The sequence below is a fragment of the Lachnellula hyalina genome (genome assembly GCF_007821495.1).
Source record: "Lachnellula hyalina strain CBS 185.66 chromosome Unknown contig00006, whole genome shotgun sequence".
Classification (NCBI taxonomy): Eukaryota; Fungi; Ascomycota; class Leotiomycetes; order Helotiales; family Lachnaceae; genus Lachnellula; species Lachnellula hyalina.
Genome location: NW_022157120.1, coordinates 30,806 through 50,984, shown reverse-complemented (window position 1 = coordinate 50,984; position 20,179 = coordinate 30,806). Strand labels below are relative to the sequence as shown.

At 47.5% G+C, this 20,179-nt stretch overlaps 3 protein-coding genes across 3 annotated transcripts; 2 read left to right on the top strand and 1 right to left on the bottom strand.

Annotated features, from left to right (window-relative positions):
* Positions 1 to 3,522: 3,522 nt before the first annotated feature.
* Positions 3,523 to 5,196, top strand: cpaO_0 (Beta-cyclopiazonate dehydrogenase; the record flags this gene model as incomplete). Its single annotated transcript, XM_031145537.1, has 4 exons — positions 3,523 to 4,149; positions 4,208 to 4,777; positions 4,880 to 5,017; positions 5,137 to 5,196. The coding sequence occupies 4 exons, from the start codon at positions 3,523 to 3,525 to the stop codon at positions 5,194 to 5,196; spliced, it is 1,395 nt and encodes a 464-aa protein (XP_031009340.1).
* Positions 5,197 to 11,557: 6,361 nt separating this feature from the next.
* On the top strand, positions 11,558 to 15,196 carry wee1 (Mitosis inhibitor protein kinase; the record flags this gene model as incomplete). The annotated part of the gene is made up of 2 exons (XM_031145536.1): positions 11,558 to 14,377; positions 14,429 to 15,196. 2 exons carry the CDS (start codon positions 11,558 to 11,560, stop codon positions 15,194 to 15,196), a joined length of 3,588 nt encoding a protein of 1,195 aa, XP_031009338.1.
* A 1,679-nt stretch (positions 15,197 to 16,875) lies between these two features.
* Positions 16,876 to 19,725, bottom strand: VAC7 (Vacuolar segregation protein; the record flags this gene model as incomplete). Its single annotated transcript, XM_031145535.1, has 1 exon — positions 16,876 to 19,725. The coding sequence occupies one exon, from the start codon at positions 19,723 to 19,725 to the stop codon at positions 16,876 to 16,878; it is 2,850 nt and encodes a 949-aa protein (XP_031009346.1).
* Between the last annotated feature and the right edge of the window lie 454 nt (positions 19,726 to 20,179).

Here is a 20,179-nt window from a genome sequence, read left to right as displayed (position 1 = left end):
TGGTAAGAATTAGAAGCAGTTGGTAGCGCTGGGGTAAACGTGCGTTGGTCACGTGCTCCATGACAAATGTGGATTCTACCTGGACCGATCTTACGCACCAATCTGAAAGATGGATAGACTTTACGTAAGGTTATGAGCATTGTGTGTATTTGATAACTGCAAGTCCTAGTTACAGCTATCATACATTGCGGGTTACCCAGGCTTGAAAGGGTCTACAGACCGCCGGTCGCTCACTTCCTACAGCGACATTCTTGGAGCACTTTGTATACCTTTCAAGAAAAGTGACTGCTATTCTTCAATACCATAAAGAGGGACGTTGGCGTCGGCATCCCTTGGTAATAAGCAACAATGCTGTTCGCTACTTCTGACCCCTATCCGAAGCGAAATGTTTAAGCGAGAGCTTTCCCCACCTTTTAACGTCTCACATCAACCCTTCTACACGCCTCATTCTTCTATTAAACAGTCATATTTTAGGCAAACAAAAGCTCAAATCCCCTGAGTGGAATCAACAAGATCATTGGAAATCGCTCTGATATCTTAGACTGAAGAAGTGATGGCATTGCTATCAACCTAAAGAAATCAAATCAACTTACCCTTTTTCCAAATGCCATCCACAGATCTGGATATAAAACAGAAACCTCCTATTGAACGAGTGACTTGTCCTTTGAAACATGCCGCAGCACAATGTAGGTAATCTCGGCGCCTTTATGAAGGCATCCTATCCTGTCTTTCCATCAAAGTTCTACCTCTATATTTTTCAAGGCGAGCGCACCGTGCCGCTATTACAGGCCCCGAATACTATAAGTGTATATTTCGCTCCCCAATATGAGCTTAATCATTCTCTTATAGTTCCGCCCCCATCAATGCCGAAGGTGCGTATAGCCTTTGGCCTTGAATAAGGAAGTCCCGTGACGTGAAGCACCTCCTTTGGCGCACCCTGTCCCTCCGATGGTTTTTTGTCAGCACCTCTCACATTAAGTTATTAGACATACCGTAGCCACCGATACGAATCAAATGTAATATTCAAAGGACTCCATCGCTGCGGCTCCTTATTCGATTTTGTCCTCCCTTTCATCAGCTCCTTCATGGGTCGTACTTCCCTAGCGTACTTAGCTAGACATAGACCCCTAGCTTGTGTTCGCAATTATGGCCTCCTGATACACATTTCTGGCTTTGTATAATGGTACCACGGCCACATGATGCTTTGCTGAATACCAGCCGGCCCAAATGATATAATTTATTTTAAGACCATGCTTAGAAGAGCCAAATTGATCAGATGTAAAGGGGTCCCAAAACCCGGTGAATCGGTGAGTCTGATAGTTTGTTCGGAAATTTCTTTTGATACCAGCAGCCGCCGACTTGGGTTCCCGCTGGGTGTAAATATCAATGGCGGTCAAATAGATTGAAGTTGTACAAATTTATAATATGACAGGAATTTGAGATAACGACATCGAGGCAGATAACACAAATCTGTAAAAGAAGATCGAAGTGCGGGGTAAATCTAAGCTTAAGACGACGCCCTCCTTGCTTCCTTCTACCTTTGATATGATAGCACCAAAACCAATAGATCCAAAGCCATCGCGTCCCCTAATAAATCTTTCATCCTATCATGAAGTGTTGTTCCGTGGTTTTGCAAATTTGTACCTTCGGGCAGCTCGTCAGGGTCCTCGCATGGGTTCAGTTGACCCTACTTGTACCGACATTGTCATCTTGACCGTCCCCCTGCTTTGTCCTACATTCCTTCCTTGTTCTTTGATATCGTAACACCGTATATCGTTTAAATTTCTGAATACAGTAAGGTCAGCAAGAGTCCCGAAGAGTTCGCCCGAAATGAAGTGCTTACCGCAAAATCTCAAATACGAAGTAAGAAATGCAAAGTATCTATCTGTCTGTGCCAACCCTGTTTCTCCGCGAAAGATTTCGTGGGGACGAAACCTTCGTAGATCATTCTGAGAAATACCCGTCAGACACACTCGGTATATTACAATGCGCCGAAGACCTTATTAAGACATCATTATCTGTAATAATGGGAGATTTCAGTTTCTTGGAGGCGCCAGCGGAGAATGCTCATGTTCATCATTGACATAATAGTAATCTGTTGATTCGGTCCCTATGAAACCTGCAGGATCGCCACCAGGTAATAGCCAGTTGTCCAATTGTGCGTCTGAAGCCTGGTAGTACCCAGTATCTTGCTCCAAGGAATTGAAGCTCATCTGACCTTGCTGGTAGTAAGCCCCAGTCATGTAGTCGCCGGCACCTGATGAATATCCCGTATGGGAAAGACTTGAGCTGTCACTCGCGAAATCTCGATAATCTTCTCTCGTTGTGGAAGGCGTCGGGTAGTATCCTTGTGGGGCAGTATACATTTGCTGACTTGATGATGCGGCCGCACTGCTTCCCCCGTACTCTGACTGGGATGTTTGTACGTAGACTGGGTCCGGGACCCTATTTATACAGTCCCTTTCGAGTTGGAGGTTTGCTTGGCAGGTCTGCGTTCCATGGTGGTCTGGCTGGCTCGTCATATCCGTAGGGCGCTCATGCGGGTTTAGGCTAAAGTATTCATCCGCATTCGTATATTCGGGACTCTGAGTAGCTAACCTTGAACCTTCGTAGGTGCATAATACTGGCGGATATCTGTTTATATAGCATCTTGTAAGTTAATACTTCCACTCTGAGTCTTGAATCAATCCTCACCTTCTCGCACAATTATTACACGGGCGGTCTTTGGCTTGATTGCACTTGTCTTTGTAAATCCTTTAGTTCGTTTGACGTAATATGGATCTCACCTTCTGCTTGCGTCTCCTGCACTCAGTGCAAGAAGTAAAAGTCCTCTGACGGGGGGCGCGACTTCCAGAAGTAGACATAAGTACGAGGTACGGTTTTACGTCAAATTGTGACATTTAATACAAAGCTTCATGAAAAGAGTACTTCGATGGTCTTTTGTCTATTATATGTTGCTGAAGCCTTTTCCTAATACTAAAACTTAGTGGGACCTGGGGCTGAAATGGTTTCTGGCACTGGCCAATGATACAAAAGAAAAAAAGCCAGTTGTGCCACAGCCTTAAGCTGAGTTACGGACGAAGTATTTAGACATGATTTCGGCAATAAAGCTTTATTTTTATAAATGTGAATAAACGGTGTCAACCGAGCCGAGATGGATGGCTGCCATTCACCATGTATGCAGAGCACTCCTGGCATGCAGCCTAGCATACAGATGCATCTCGGGAGGATAGAGTAAGGTACATTGGAAATCCTTTTTACCCCTGCCGTGCTGCAAGCAAGTCTAGTGTGGCTAAGGATATAAAGGTAGCTTCGAGGACCACTTCCCACTTGAGCAGACAACGTGCCAAGATACTACCACCGACATCATCGTGCCTTGTAAGCTGAAAAAAACGTTGTCATTTCTGATAATTCTCCTGTCTAACATATCTAAGAGGTTCAGAAATAGTAACCCGGAGTACACCTACCTTTCGTCCCACTAACGAGCCATTCCTACAAGGCTCCCCAAGCAATCAAGACACCATGCTATTGACTATCTTCTCAGCCTCAAACCTAATTATCACGCTACTCGTAACGTTACGAGTCAATGCCTCTATTGTTGTGAATGGGAATTCGTACTCGGTCGATAGAATCCTCACCCGAGACTTTGCTATTATAGGAGGAGGGTCCACAGGAACATATTCGGCCATCCGTCTCAAAGATTTGGGAAATACCGTAGTGGTGATTGAAGGGAAGGATCGACTTGGAGGACATACCGAAACGTACCATGATCCTAAGACCGGAGGAACCATCGATATTGGGGTTGTAGTCTACCACGATCTCGACATTGTCAGGACTTACTTCGCTCGATTAAACGTGTCGCTGATCACAAGTTCCTTTGCCAGCACTGATTCGCAATACATGGATTTTCAAACCGGGAAGCTCGTCCCGGATTACAGTCCTGCTGACCCAACAGCAGCTTTGGGGATCTATGCCGAGCAGCTTGCAAAATATCCCTATGTAGAGTTAGGGTTTGATCTCCCGTACCCCGTACCGGATGACTTGCTCATGCTCTTTGGAGACTTTGTGCTTAAATACGGTCTGCAAGACCTGGTGGGGTTTTTGGGGGGTTTTGCCCAAGGACTTGGCGACATTCTGAAGCAGCCAACAGTTCGTGCAGTTTTTTTCTGGATTGTAGGGGAGGTTTTGAAATAGCTAACCTTTTTAGCTATACATTTTTAAGAACTTCGGTTCTGATTTGATTCGAAATCTCCAAACTGGATTCCTTACGACAGCATTGCACGACAACAGCTTGTTATACGAGAGTGCATCAGCAGATTTGGGGCAAGATGTGGTGCTCAACAGTTCAATTCTCGAAGTGGATCGTAGTGGCAACGGAGTAAAAGTTGTCATCAAAACACCATCCGGAATTACATTGATTAAATCTCGCAAGTTGATCTTTACAATCCCACCAAAGGTGAAGAACCTCCAAGGGTGGGATTTAGACAATAGTGAAACTTCATTATTTAACCAATTCTCAAACTCCGGGTACTACACAGCGATTATTCAGAACTCCGGGATACCAGACAATCTAAGTATCGAGGATGTTTCCCCAAACACACTATACAACCTGCCACCACTGCCGGCCATATATTCGCTAAGCCCTAGTGGAATCCCTGGCTTGCTCTCGGTGAAGCTTGGAAGTGTCTCTGACTTGACAGATGAGGAGGCCAAACAACAAATCATCTCAAGCGTAACAAATCTTCAGCTCAACCGAACAGGACCAAACAACCCGGAGGTAAGCATTTCTTAAAGTAAATGGATTGTCCAATAATAAAAAACCCAGCCCCCCCCCCCTCCCCCCCCGGGGGTATTTTGCTAACGCCTCGTCGTTCGACAGCTTGCCGTGTACTCAAGCCATACGCCTTTCGAATTAACCGTCCCGCCAAGTGCCGTTGCAGGGGGTTTTTACAAGAGCCTCTATTCATTGCAAGGAGAACGGCACACTTGGTACTTGGGAGCAGCCTTCCACACACATGTAAGCAAGTTTCTTTGAATCTCCGCCCCATTCCCCAAAGCAACGCCAAGAACATGTTTCACCGTTCTTCTTGCCACCTTTTCGAGAAGCGGCCGGACTAACTCATGTCGAACGGGCAGGACTCATCGCTGTTATGGCAGTTCACTGAAGCACTGCTGCCTAACATCACTGCGTTTTGATGCTATATAGTGGGGGTCAATCGAATGTGGTTGGGAATCCTATGGGATACAAAACGTGGTTGCATTTAGGGCAACCAATCGCCAACTGTGTCTGTACTCAGACAAATAAGACATCTTAGCCAAGCGAGAAAGAGAATGTAACACAATTAACTATTCTAATTCAGCCTGACAACGTCTTGTTTGCATGAATCAGCCCCCGCTAGCCCTAATCACCGTGGTTTACGCGTGCGGCTGATGTACAGCCTCGCCAGAAGCACGGAATACCCCTTCTCGATCCAGAAGGGAATAGTCTGAAAGAGTCAATAGTCCATCATAGTAATGTGCGCAGGCATTGCTCAAAGGCGCGCGCCATTAGCACAGGTACGAGGCAGACTGGCGCGTACTATTGACGAAATCACTTGCTCGACATTACTTGAACCACCTTCGTCCTAGTGGCTTCACTTGACTGGCAAGCCCAAGTGCTGGACGACCTTTTGACTCCACTCACTCCAATAATAGAAGCAATACGAGGCAGACTAATAGCAGACACATGAAGCTGGAACCAAAGGTTGTGTGAATTTGGGTTCGGAAGGATCCGGGCGCTGAAAATAAATCTGCAGTCAAGCCTCAACGTTACAACATGGTAGGTGCGCATGTCACGTGGCAATTTCCAATCATACTTAATTTCCTCCTTTACTCAACTACCAACCCTTTTTCATCGCAAATCACGATCCTTCTCGTCTTAGGTGGCCTTAAAATGCATTCATAATATAATTCGGAATGATCTTGCCTTCAGGAATCATTTATCTGTCCCTCGCCATGCATCTTCTGCCCGATTCGTCCCGGTTAGATCTTTTTCATGCAGGAGTGCTCTCAAGTGGCAAACATCGCTATTTCAGTACACTCTGCGTGAGCAACTGTATTGACCATGGATATTGTTGATCTTGTCTGGCAAGGAACGACCGCATCGGCTCGCCCAATATACTAACAAATGGAAGCCTACCTCCGGCAAGATCGGCCTCAGCAGATTGCCTGAGAGCGTAAATACTCGTCGGTTTTGATCGATGTCACTCACAAAGCTCCGGAGAACATGTCGCAAAGCATCCAACCTGTTTCGTTTCCAGATTTCTATGAATCCTGCCAAACTTTTGTGCGCGTGTATCCAACTGCAGAGTAACATCCCGATGCAACAATCTTTCAGCTACTCCTTATGGTGCTTCTTGTTGGATTGTATTTGTTTCTGACAAGGGCAGTATCGAAGCTCAATATTGAACATCGTCTACCAGATTCCAACTTGTAGATTTAGGCTGTTGTAGAGTTTGGAAGCCCTCTCTGCTCGGGTGGCAGGATGCGACCAGATCAGACGGCTGCAATCAATTCCCAGCCCAACAGCCCAAAATGCTTGCTGAAGCTAGGTTAATTACAATAGTCGATGGACTTCATTTCTTCTCAATGTGTACCCCACTGTCTATTTATAGTGCTCCCGCAACATCTTCATTAGATGAGTACTGTGAGTCGGCTCAATTGTCTATTCTTGTAATTGAGGTGCTGGGTATCACGAAAGTGACCTTCTGTCAATCAAGAAAATGCAACATCAATTGTCCAAAATTTGTGAGGATGTCAAGGGTATTCGTGTACTGGTACCATGTCCCGTTCGCTTCTTTCTGCCTTCAGCCATGGGACCTGTCAATCATGAATAACGTCTTGGATATTTCTGCGCTCAGATCTTGCATGGAAATGCTTCTACTATCTACTCCCAGTAACTGCGTCTGCCCATTTGCTCTGCGAGTGAACTCAATTTTATGTCCTCTATTGCTGATGCTTGGCCAAGCTTTAAAGTACCGAGAGTTGAAGTACAAGGATTTTTTTTGGGGATGGCTTATGCTCAATTTGCAGGATCCAATGATGCATTTCAAGATATTATGATCTATTCCTTTGAAACCACGTCACGAGAGCGAAAATCTCACATGATCAAATGAGGTTTCGTCGATATTGACTCTACGTGCACTGCCCAGTGGTTTGATTATGGTTACGATGTTGTAGAAAGGCAGATTGACAAGCCCGTCTCCCCCTCCACAGACATACACCTTTGTTTGTTTGGCGGAAGGTTTCCCGTACTTCTCAGCCTATGGGTTTCTTTTATTCAATGGAAATGATAAAACCCAAATCAATTTCTTTCAAATACCCAGGTTTGTACCTGTAGCCCGAGGCTCATGCTCACGTGACAAAACACACCGGGAAAAAACTGGTATTTGACCCAGATGTTTGTTTCCATGCTCCGCATATTCGCAGTTGAAGGTACTGTCTTCATAATTTGAGTTGTAGTGGTTGACTAGTATGATCTTGTGGGATTTTGCACACTTAAGAATATGTCCAAGACGCTGCATAGTTGCAGGACTTAGCAGTGACGGCGATGAATTTGTATTTGGGTATATCTTTCGGTAGACATATATCCCGAGATTACTTCCATAAGTATGGAAGGATTTTTGGCTTTGTATCTAGTACCGTAGCAAAATGATGTGGTTGAGGCTGAAAATGTCCACCCAGGAGGCACGCCAAGTTTACTCGAGCCGCTTCCCGGATTGGAAAGGAAGGTTGGTGCTGCAGGATTTGCTGCCTGTTATTGCAGATACAGGGGATTTGCATGGGGGTACTGTTAGGCAGGAGTATGATTCTTTCTTTGTCGATTCTGTGTTCTTCCCTTCTTGTGTCGTCTCGATAAAGAGATGCAAGTCGCAGCATTCGAGTCCCTGGAACCGTTGAGCACACTCGATTTATCAGTCAGGGTGGATGAACCCCAAGAGCAGAGATAACCTTAATTTGACCTTACGAGCTTTGCTGCAAGTTCTGGAAGTCAGCATTGTTTGATCGAGAAGTATTCTGGAGTTTGGAAGTAATGCATTTCTTAGAACTCCGGAGACGTAAAAGTTTCTAGATTTTGTCTAATGCAAATTGATTGCTTCAACGAGTTGCTTACCAGTCCGACGTCCGCGCCTCGTTCTCTTGAAGGCTCTCCGAGGAATAATACTTCCAGGGTTTGCAATACTTGGAGTTGGTAGAGTCACGAATTCAAGCATATTTCCCGATATAAGGGGTGAGTCTGTGTTTTTGATAATCCCAAAAAGGGGGAACATCCTCCTATATATAATTATTAGTCTGGCCGCGTCGATTGCGGTTGGTATCAAGCTGAGCTTGCTGACATGAAGGGGCTCATCTGCGGAAATAGACTAGGGGGCCTTGCTGACCTCTCGATCAAAGACCCACACGGGAAGAAATCTCAAGCCTTATCCAGAGCAAGAAGGGATGATGAGGACTACACGGCACTGGCAATGTCAAGAGTGAGACATCAAGCGCTACCATTTGCACGGTGGGAGGAAGACTGATTGTATTCAGCTGTATTTATATTAGACATCGTATTTCATGATCTCTGTTGAAACAGAAGGCAAAGTCCGCCATGTTTATATCACGTCAAAAAGTGGCAGCTGCAGAAGTCGTGTACACTGACTGGCCTTGGAGCTACCGGAGCAAGACCATTGCTCATCGCATAGCAAACAAGCGAGATTCTGTCGTGAAATGACGAGCATATGTTTCCGATGGACGGGTACAAGGGCTCTTGAAACCCACGAGAATGGTAACGAGGGTGTTGCAAGTGTATTTTATCTGGATATTGATACATACATTTACTTGTATTTGGCAAAGAGAAGAACAACGAGCGATCAGAGACAAACAAACGTCAAAGATAAGATTGCGTCCGCCTTCCGAGGAACTCGCCCAATATCATACAACATCATCGCAGATCATAGATAACTCGCAGAGACTGTAAAATGAGAAGTGTGACTCAAGGTTAGAGACGATATTGAAATACACAGATATGGATTGTCTATTTCATGAACGCAAGCCACTGACCATGGCGGTCCTTCAACTTGGGGATGATTAGATCAGGTACAGTACCTCGATGTATAAGCGATGACAAGGGGGCTTGGACGATTAATACTTGGGGACACTTTTTAGGTAGGACAGTGACACTTGTGCAAAAGGTAGACAAAAGAAATGGGGGTGCGGGGAGGGGTATCGGAAGATAACCAAGCAGTAAGCTTTCAACGGTAGAGAGATGTAGAGATGTGACTGCTGGATACGAGAAGCAATAGGAAAGAAGTACCGTGAAACACGTGACCAGCATCTGGCACCTACCTCAACCATCTCGAAGATCAGGCTGCAACAAAACTTTCAATACAAAGGCTTTCGCTGTTGCCTGAGTAAATCGCTGCGGTGCCATACCTCGAGAATATGAAGAACATTAGCCGGACAGGCTTTCTCGTAACCAGAAGTCTCAGAAAGAGTGGAATATAATGATATCTTGATCATCTACCAGGATCGGGACAAAGTAGATCTCTGTGTCCAAGTACGAGACAATATATGCGGAACGAGAATACAGGAAAAAGCCTCAAGCATGTACAGTAGGACAAACATGAACAACCACGTGACCGGGTCAAGGCTTCTAAACTTCTCGGAGCGCAAAGGAAGGTGATGAGGAAAAGCTCGAAAAGGTTGAGAAGCGCACAACAGAGTGAAAGCATGCTCATTTCCCAGCCAATAGCGCGCATTGATCTGATTTCCGCTATCAGACTTCGGTACGTGTCCCGATATCGATAGGTAACTACGTACTGTATCGATACGCATGGCGACTCGTATCGTGGTAGGTAAAGTTATTTCGGGATTGCTTTTGAACCCTGGACGGTGACCACCATTCCATGGAAGCGTCGGAACTTCTAGAAGATGGAAATTATTAATTGGGTAGCAATGGCTGATGAGCAATAATAAAACGGCCCCCTTTTCTGATATTACCCCAATATCAAATCCATCAATAGTGGAGCTTAGGCCCTGTCACGCCAATCTTACCGTATTACGAAAAATACATCCCAGCGCCATGATCACGGATGCAAATACGAAAGGAGCAAGATCGGAGTTGTTTTGATTTGGGGGTTGAGGGTTGGGGGTTGTTATTGTTGTGTTGTGTTTTGATATGAGCGGGATTGTAAACAATGATGATGCAGCAGTAGAGGGGTAAGATGGAGCGCATACTCGTATATCCTGTGGTAAGTGTCAACGTGGCATTTGATGGCAGTGCAGTGCAGTGCAGTTCACGTCAGCTTTCCCTTTCCTCTCCTCTCCTCTCCTGTTCTTTCCCATTTGATGTCGATGATGGCGATCGGTGGGAGTGGAATAAAAGAGGAGAAACACTTCAAACCCTCTAAAGCCTTAAACCCTGAAGGACGGTAACGGCTTTCCCGGTTAGCAGCCGGGGCAAGAGTTAAGACGATACGCAGGCACATCAACGCGTTGTGATTGGCCCGAGCGCGTCCCCAGAGTAAACAAGATGGCGGTATGGTAGTGTAGTGCCATGCCATGCCATGCACCCGTCCATCAATTTCATGTGTAAGTCTAATTAAGTCTCTTTTGACTGTGACCCCTTTTCTCTGTTCTGTTTTTACAACTTCATCTTCGTCTTCATATTCATCCTCATCGCGCCTGCTAGAAGTCGTCGTCGTCAATACCGGAAACAACAACAACGACAACAACAATAACAACAACACCACCACCAGTTGTGCGTAATTGGAGTGGGGATCGCAAGGTGCAGGTGCCACCCATCCGTCGCGTCAACGAATAAGACTAAGCGAGGCGCGCTCGAGTGGTCAACACCAAAACACCCATCCATCCATCCATCCATCCATCCATTCGTTTTCCGACTCTTTCCTCACGATTGCCACGCATTGCATTTACACCCACTCCTCCGCCCTCCACTCTTTCGTCTCCTTCCGCCTCTCTTCCCCTCCCCTTTATCAACATCCTCATCGCCATCGCCGACACATATTCTCTCGAACGCTGGCAGGCACCCTTAGGATCTGGTATTTTAGGGGTTGGGAGTGCGAAGTGTAGAGTCTAGTGCTATGCAGTTGGGATAGCATCAGCCCCAGTTCATTTCTTGTCATGAGTATTAGCCGTTCTTCTCCATGAGATCGACTCCTCCCACGTCACCACCACACCACAACCTCAGCGCTTCAGATCGCGAAACATTCCTCCGTCGTTTCAAACTGCAGCATTCCATTCAAGTCAACACTCGCTCCTAATCGAGCCAGTTTGTTATCGACTGAGCGAAAAACATAAGTGTAGACCGCCGACTTCCTCGCCTTACCCTCCGACCAACAGTCAGTCATACACTTTATCGACAACTGCATTCAGATTCAGAGTCCCTCAAATCTTCGAAAGATCTATCTCTATGCGGTGTGGAAAATAGTTCAGCCATCACCCCCAGAGAGTGAATTCTCTCCCCCACCTCATCTTAGATATCATACGCGAGCATTGCCGCATTCCAACTACAATCATGTCCTACTCCAATAGTGGTGGCGGGACCCTTACTTTGCCCTCCCCGACACACGTACACCACGTCGATGTTACCTCCGCCGTGAGATCTCTTAGGCGCTCGCTCTCAAGATCTCCATCCAAGTTCAATCTTGTCAAAAAGTCACCAAGCTCATCGCCCAAATCACCGCTATCGCCGTCGCCATTCTCGTCACCAAAGCACACTGTTTCGCAGCCTACTATCTTTACCGGTAGCACCAGCAATCCTCCGCACACACCGTCTCCGTTGGCCGTGCCATTTCCACCAAGCGCAAAGTTAGCACTGCGCTCTTCTGGGCGGGCCAAAACCGCTCCCCCGCGACCTTCTTCACGCACTCGAACGTCACCCAGGAGTCCCGTGAAACGTGTTTTGAGCCAAACGTCGGATGCTGGAAACGCGACCCCAAGCTCGTCCGCTACATCTACAAGCGGGCAGGAGAATAGTACAAGTACGAGCCCCGTGGAGCGCAAGAGTTTCGAGAGAAGCGCAAGGACGGCTTTCAATATGGACATTAGTGCGCCTGTAAATCATGCGCTCTCACGGCTGGGCGACGGGTGCAGTGACACTCCTCTCAGCGCGTCAACCTCGAGCCCTCTGAAGCGCAGTGATGCGATCATGAATCTTGATCAAGCAAGTTTAGGGAGCCCAGTCGCCAAAAGAAGGAGTTTACATGGTTCAGCAAGCTTTGGCCACGACTTCAATGTCTTTGATCACGGACCTGTATCCTCACCGCAATTCGATATCCATGACGATATTAATCATGAATATGAGTTATCCACATCGTCTCTCTCTGCTGAGAGCGGATCAAACCTTACATCAATGCCTCGTCGATCGTCTTCATTGCGGAAGTCTACTTTACAGCAGCGACACGGAGAGAAGACTTCATGGGGCAGAAGACACGCAGCTCAACTTCTGGCTGCTCAACATCAGGCCAACAACAACGCCCCAGATGTATCCACACCCCAAAAAAACAGACCCCGAGTGTCTTTGGACTCATTCATGCCCCCTATGGCTAGAGATAGTCCTTTTACCTCACAAGGCAGTCTTCCAAATGCATCCATGCACATGGTCAATCAACCAGCGCATCAACCTCATCCATTATCGCGGACTATGACCACTTCCTCGTCAAGTTCGAGCCTCGTTGATGAATCTCCTACGCATGTCCCGGTTAATTTTAACGATCAGCGGAGGCCTAGACTAGATTTCTCCAAATCTTTGCCCGCAGGGTCGTTGAGGCCATATCCACTTGGACGACCATCTGGAGAAGATGAGAATGGGTCGTTTTCAACACCTCAAAATTACAAATCGGTGAAGCCGTTACCAGCTGCATTCATGTCTACGGGCCTCATCTCCAAAGTCAATCGCCATCCAGAAGAGCAACATGTTTCTTATGGTGCCAAATCGAATGTTCCTGACACACCGTGTAAATTCAAACCAGTCAATATCTTTGCGACCTACCCTCAGCAGCAGGTTCCTGGCAGCGCAATTGCCAAGGCGAGACACATTCGACACTCCTTTGGCACACCCTCAACACCTTTCAACCCCCATGGGACCCAAGTTGCACCAGTCACATTTGGAAAGGGAAATGGTGTATTCGGTAGCGCATTTGGCAGACCGGGTTCAACACGACGAGGCAGCTTTCTCAGTGTTGATGGAGATGATGGCGACCTGAAGGGTGACAGCCAGAGTTCTGAATTCGACCTTCCGCCAACTCCAACAAAGCAGGCTCTTGCACCTGGCTCGGTGTGGCACCAGAGCAATGGAAGTCCAAGCAACCATCGAAGTATGGCCGCTTCCACATCCGCTGTGGGCTATGGCTTATCCAAGAAACTCCCCAGAGTGAGCAGTAAGTTGAATCTTTCTACAGGCCCAAGCGAACAGGAAGCAGACGATAGTGATGGATCCATGGACATGAGCGACTCTCCGACTACAGCCAATACTAGGCTTGGCCCCAAAGCTTTCATGTCCATGCCGTCCGTCAGCAAGTCTCGTTCACTTAGGACTTCATTTATACATTCTCCGACTCCAATGATGTCGAAGTTTCGTACAATAGCCTGTCTCAGCCCCTCAAGAACATTGAGCTTTACTAAAATTAGTATTCTGGCTCCAGCGAGTCCGTTGGAGCGCATAGATTTCGTCGAGAGGCTCTCGCCTCAAACACCACAGGACAGCATGCTGCCACCTGACCCTAGTGGTCTTTCCATCTCAAACCCCCGCGATATTCAGATTGGAAACTCAGGTCCTACCAGCAGTGCCTCTATGCCACCTCCAGCCACCCCGACTACTGGCCGAGAATACTTCGCACAGATTGGGGATCGACGACTCAGCATGACACCTATTAGTAACTTTACGGGACCGGAACTTGATGAATCACTCTCGTCACGATTCGAGAAGGCGGAGTTGATCGGGACGGGAGAGTTCTCTCAGGTCTATCGCGTCACACAAACTACGCCTCTCAACACAACCAATTCTTTCTATCTTGGGGCATCTGAATCGCCACTGCAACGTAGAACTCCCCCAACGCCCTTACCAGAACGGGTGTTTGCTGTCAAGAAGTCACGACAGCCTTACCAAGGCATCAGGGACCGTCAAAGGAAACTGCAGGAAGTCAACGTGCTCAAAGCACTGGGACAGTCTGATTACGTCGTACATCTCATCGATAGCTGGGAAGAGAAAAACTACCTTTATATCCAGACTGAGTTCTGCGAAGAAGGCAGTCTCGATCTTTTCCTCTCGCAGGTGGGCCGAAAGGGAAGACTGGATGATTTCCGTATTTGGAAGATCATGCTTGAGCTCAGCCAGGTAAGTTTGATGCCATCCTAAGAGATAGTTGAGGGCTAACACAAGTTCTAGGGTCTGAAGCATATTCATGATTCGGGATTTATTCATTTAGATCTCAAACCGGCCAATATCTTAATCACTTTCGAAGGTGTGCTCAAGATTGGCGACTTCGGCATGGCCGCTACGTGGCCTGCTCAGTCTGGGATCGAGGGAGAAGGCGACCGTGAATACATTGGTCCGGAGATTCTCTTGGGCAAATACGACAAACCAGCCGATATATTTGCTCTAGGTCTCATCATGCTCGAGATTGCTGCTAATGTTCAACTTCCCGACAACGGTCCTACATGGCAACGACTTCGCTCCGGTGACATGAGCGACATCCCTAGTCTTACCTTCAGTAATGACAGCTCGATGCTGCGAGACGCCGAAGGGATTCCTATTCAGGAAAGCGATATAAGTATGGATTTATTCGGCAGTGATGATGAGCTTGAGACAGACTTCGGTTCTCCCACTCTGACTTCTCGCAAGCGAAATATCGGGGGATCGAGCAGGTCATTATCTCATGATCCTGGAAACCTTTTTGGCTCTGGACGAAGAGGCGAGCTTCACCAAGCCCCACCGTTCATGAGGGACATGTACCATGTTCACGCCCTGGACAGGCTCGTTCGCTGGATGATCAGCCCTACCCCCGAGAATCGCCCAACCATCCACCAAGCCTTGGAGTCTGATGGCATTCAATGGGTCGAATCTAGACGTCGGGCAGGCGCAACAGTTTTCGAGGGCAATTGGGGTCCAGCTGATGATATCCTCGCCGATGACGCCGAAATGATGGATGTTTGAGGTTTAACCCCACTGAGATTTTGCCCAACCGACTTGCTCATATACCATCCGCCGTAACTCGCTCGCTCCTGGATAGGATCGGCGAGGGTTTGGATGACTCCTCTTTGAATTTGGAACTGGTGTTACGGCGTTTGCAGGATAATGGTGCGGGTACACGATCTTCACTTGCAAACGACGAACGATGACGACGATATATTATATCAGCCTTATAAGCTTTTTGCCCGCTCTTTACATAATCTTCGAGGCGCGCCCCCAAATAGCTTTTTTACGCATTCACGAAGTCCACGAGAAGGAATGATTATGATAGAACTCGGGTGTGAAGAGTAATAATCATGTGTTTCAGATTATGATAGACCTTATACGCTTACTTTTGCCAGTTTGTGTATTCGATTCTTGTCTTGTCGCTTTGTTTTTTGGTGGATGATGTCTTCAACTATTATGATGCTTGCTTGCTTGCTATAGCTTAACCAGATTTTGGTTGCTTTGTATGAGCTATGTTTGAGGGAGGGGGGTATTACTGCTGGGACAGGGTTTTGATGATGTACATAGAAAACCGATACTGTCAGCATGTGAAACCTCTAATAGAGATGATGAATAAGAATCTTGTCATCTTTTAGAATTTGTGAATTTTTGATCATGTGATTATTCTCGAAACCACCAGCCACCAACTGTTGGATGCCCTGCCTTTCCGAAGCCGAATCACCCCTCCCCTTCCCACAGCTGCTGGCTGCAATCCATCTATATCAAAGGCTGCCACCAGAAGCATCATAGTCTATAGAGCTTAGTCACTCTTAAGATCGGGTGAATAGATAGGATTGAAACTACTCGCTTCACTAAGCTGGGTAATAAGGAGAGCGGAGTGAGTGGGTGGTTGGGTGGCTGATAGACTAACTCTTCGAACATACGATGCCTATTTCAAAGAAAACAAGCCGGGCCCTTTTTTTGTCTCGATAATACTGTATACTCGAGTACCTGATGTCGTGGTGGTATAGTATGTAGAATCAATTATATGTCTAACTAAGACTTGTTACAAAGTAAAGTCACATACATACATACATACATACATGCATTACTCAAGATAAAAACTAGACGTGATGGGAGAGCACAGCAAAGTATCATCACAACCTCATCATTCACACAATCTAAGTATCTCGAGACCCTACAAGTCCCCTCCCTCGCAATCATCATATAACGTCTCGCTCAGCGTCTTCTTCTTTCTTTTCGATTTGTACACATCTCCTACCTATATTCTACACATTCTCATTCGCTCGTTCGCTTGCTCCCTCGTCAAACTAACACAAAAACAAAAACCAGCCGGGTATCGTGATTCGCCCTTTTGCAGAGAAAGGGAAAAGTCCCATTCTTTAGTGTGATGGATGACCGTCTATGGTTGAATTTCGCCGCCTCCCACCCAGTCCCAATACAAGAAGGAAAGAAAGGAGAGCCCATGCCATCCATGCTCGTAACTTTTGAAAGTCTTTTGTTCTCCGTGTACTGTCTGTCCAAGCCCGTGATCCTGAAAATAAAAAAAAGCAAGTGAAGAAGCAAGCATGTGTATGCTGTTCCAATTCCACTGCAAATGCGCCTCTTTCTTTCGCCCACGCTTGATTCGTAAAAACGCTCGCTGAATTGTACAAGACGGAAGCAAGATGACAAAGGAAAGTTTGGGGTGTGGTGTTTTAACCACGTGCCGTGCTCGCAGATAGACCCTGTATTATATGCACAAGATCAGGATCTTGGTCCGCGGCATTCGGTTTAACCATCGCTCGGCCCTCGACGGATATACTCCTAATACGCTGGCTCAAAGGAAGTGTGTACCTGAGTGTTCCTCGAACAATCAGTTCGAACTCGTGCTGCAACACTCTCCCCCATCGCTGGCTCCCCGCGGGGCTGGTCTTGTTGCCCGGGTGATCAATGCGAATCTGACCCATACTTTGGGACTTTGTGTGATGGAATGGAGACCCCTCGAATGTTAATGGGCTGTCGAGTTCGTAGACGTGACCGATTTCCAGGTTTGGGTTTGTAGAAGGATCCTTTCCAAGGGGCGGATCGTAAGGATCATCGTCTCGTTTGCGGAGTCCTCGTCGAAGTATATCATCAGGTCTTGGAGCATGCGCCCACCACTCTGAATCTGTACCGGCATATTTTGACTTGGCGAAAAGGACCAAATCTGATGAATCCACAACAACAGCCACAATGTTTGGATTCCTTCCCTGTACCAGCATGTCGAAGATGACATCTTGTTCACTTGCAAGGACATTCTTCAAAGACAACACCTTGACTTCGGTAAGAGGCTGAGTTGTCGCAAACATGAACCCAACAGCTCCGGATATTACCAAAATTATCATCATCGAAAGCACGAAACATCCTGCAAATCTTGCAAAGAACGACTGATTTTGTCTCGACGCTTGGTGTTCCAGTTGACGCATCGAAGATCCACCCGGTCGTCGACCTCGATTATTAGATCTTGCCGAGCGAACAGTCGGAATTAATGGTGTACGCTCATCATCCGCCCCATCATCTAAATCATACCCCGACAGAATCGGCGAAGACTTCTTTCCATTACCCACCGTTCTCGTATTCGAATATTTCGGACTTGTAGGCCGTGATGATTGTCTAGATGCATTTCCCGATAATTTTGATTTTGTTGCACTTGGAAAAGGAGATTCGTTATCAAAGATGGATGCGTGGCCATTACCACCATTTCGACCCCATCGACCGATGTGGTGATGATGTGTTGTTCCTCTACCCGTACCTAGGTTACTTCGTGCTGTACCTTTGCCGTCGTCTTCGCCTGTGGTCGTCTCTTGGCCGGTACTGTTGTAAGATGAGTGTGCAAATTTCATACTTTTCTTCATAGCCACGCTGTGACCGCCATCAACCACAGATCTGGAGCCTTTCCTTTGGTCTGCCTGACTTGCCATAGAAGTGGCACTGGGCGTTCGAGAGTGATAGCGTCGGGGTTGATCGCTGGAGTCTGGCGGATTCGATTCGTAGACAAAGGTCTCCTCGGAGTCCGATGAATCTGCTTCGTCGACCGCGCTGGCGACTTTGGCTTCAAAGATATCTGCTTTTGAGGATGCTGGACGGGTTCTGATTAGCAAAGAACTTACACTACTAATGCTCATTATACTTGATTTTCGAGATACTGGAACAACAAATTGACTATGTTGGACTTGATGAACAGGACTTGGTTCACCACTGCTTGGTGGCGAATACGAGCCTTGACCGTACGCCCAATCATGTGACCAAGGAGCAGTAACCTTTCTTGTAGAATGATGATGTTGGGATCTAGACGAATGTGGACGCTCACCCGTGCCAGAAGTTACTGACGGAGTCTTCCGGCCAGTCTTCTTCTTTTCTTTCTTCGGCCGTATTGTCTCGGAGCTTGGTTTCGCACGGATGCTACCGCTGGCACCTTGCCCACTTACGTTGACTTGCGGTACGGAGCTGACAGTCTCCGCCTCCACTGTCATGTTCCTGGTTGACTCCCCTGACGGTTTCCCTCTACCAGCGCCAGCGCTTACGGAGAAGGACTTTGTGGCGGGACCACCCGGCCGTAATGCTGTAACTGGAGGAGCAGTTGCACTCCTCATCTTAATCTCGCCCTTGCCGCCGCTCTCGCTTCCGCTCTCGTTCGCAGTAGGAAAGCTAGAAGTAGCTCTGATAGTAGAAACAGAGGACCCGTCTTCGGATGGAGCTCCGTATGAACCATCTTCCGACTTCTCGGAGCCATCAAAGCTCCTTGCAGGAGTATTTGGCTGGCTGATCTCTTGTACAGTCTCCAATGTAGTACTAGCCCCGCTGGCACCCCTCGCCGGCGTTCTCATTCCCGGTGCTAAAAGTGAATCTTCTACCCCGGAGTCCGTCTGTGGTTGCTTTCCTTCTGATTTCTCTGGTGCCTTCGATAGTCGCTGAACATTGATGGCCGGGCCCTCCTGCTCGGGTTTCCGCGGTGAAATGATGGATGGCGTGTTTGTAGGGGGAGGTGATCTAAGTCTTGGGGATATGGGCCAGCGAGGGGTGTCCTTGATCTCTGAAGTAATTGACGGTTTCTGTGCAACTGGAGCTCGTATGATGGGCTCCGACACCCCTGGGTGTAAAGTGGGTATAGACGCAGCAGATAGAGCTCTTTGAGTAGCGGCAGCAGATGGTGGGTTTGTATGAGTGCTGGACGAACGCGAGGGACTAACGTCCTGTACGCTGTTCTTTCTCGAACGATCACCGGCAGACCGAGTTGTCGACGAGGTAGATTTGTTGTTTAGTGAAGGGCGGACAGGAGACGATTCTCGCGAAGGTGAAGGGCTGTTTGCGGCAGACGGCGTGGGGGTTCGTCTGGGTTGGAGTCTCTTTGTTGTGGTGGTATTGGTTGTATTGGTGGGTATTGAGGGTATTGAAGAGTCGCGAGATAGTTTAGACGGCGTCGAAGTCGATTGGTGGTGGTGGTGGGATTGGTTACTGGCGGCCGCTGCTGTTGTATCCGCTGGCTCAGCTGTCTCATTCGACGTACCAGAAATTGAGTTGGACATGTTTACACGGAGGAAAGGTTGGGGTTCAAAATGTAGTAGTATGTCGTAGTCGTAGTCCCGACTCTATTATTGCCCGGCCTTCTCCACTGTACACCAGCGCACGCGAAGAAGAATCCCGGTTTTGGTAAGGCCAGCGCCAGCCAAGGAAAAGGTGGGGACCTAACGGTAGGGCAGGGCAGATGTGTGTGGCGTGGTGTGGTGTGTAGTGTACTCGGATTGTCGGTATGAATATGGGTATGGGTATGGGTATGGGTATGGTATCGGTATGGGGTGTGTGACTTCTTTGTGGGTGGAAGAGTGAAAGACAGGCAAGGGACACGAAAACAGACTGAACTCGGAGGAGTTGGTCCATTCAAGGCAGCTGGGTGCAGAAGTCGTGAGTGAAAATGGACGGTGGATGGATGGATGGATGGATGGATGGACACAGATGTGGATGGCATTTAGAAGTTGCATT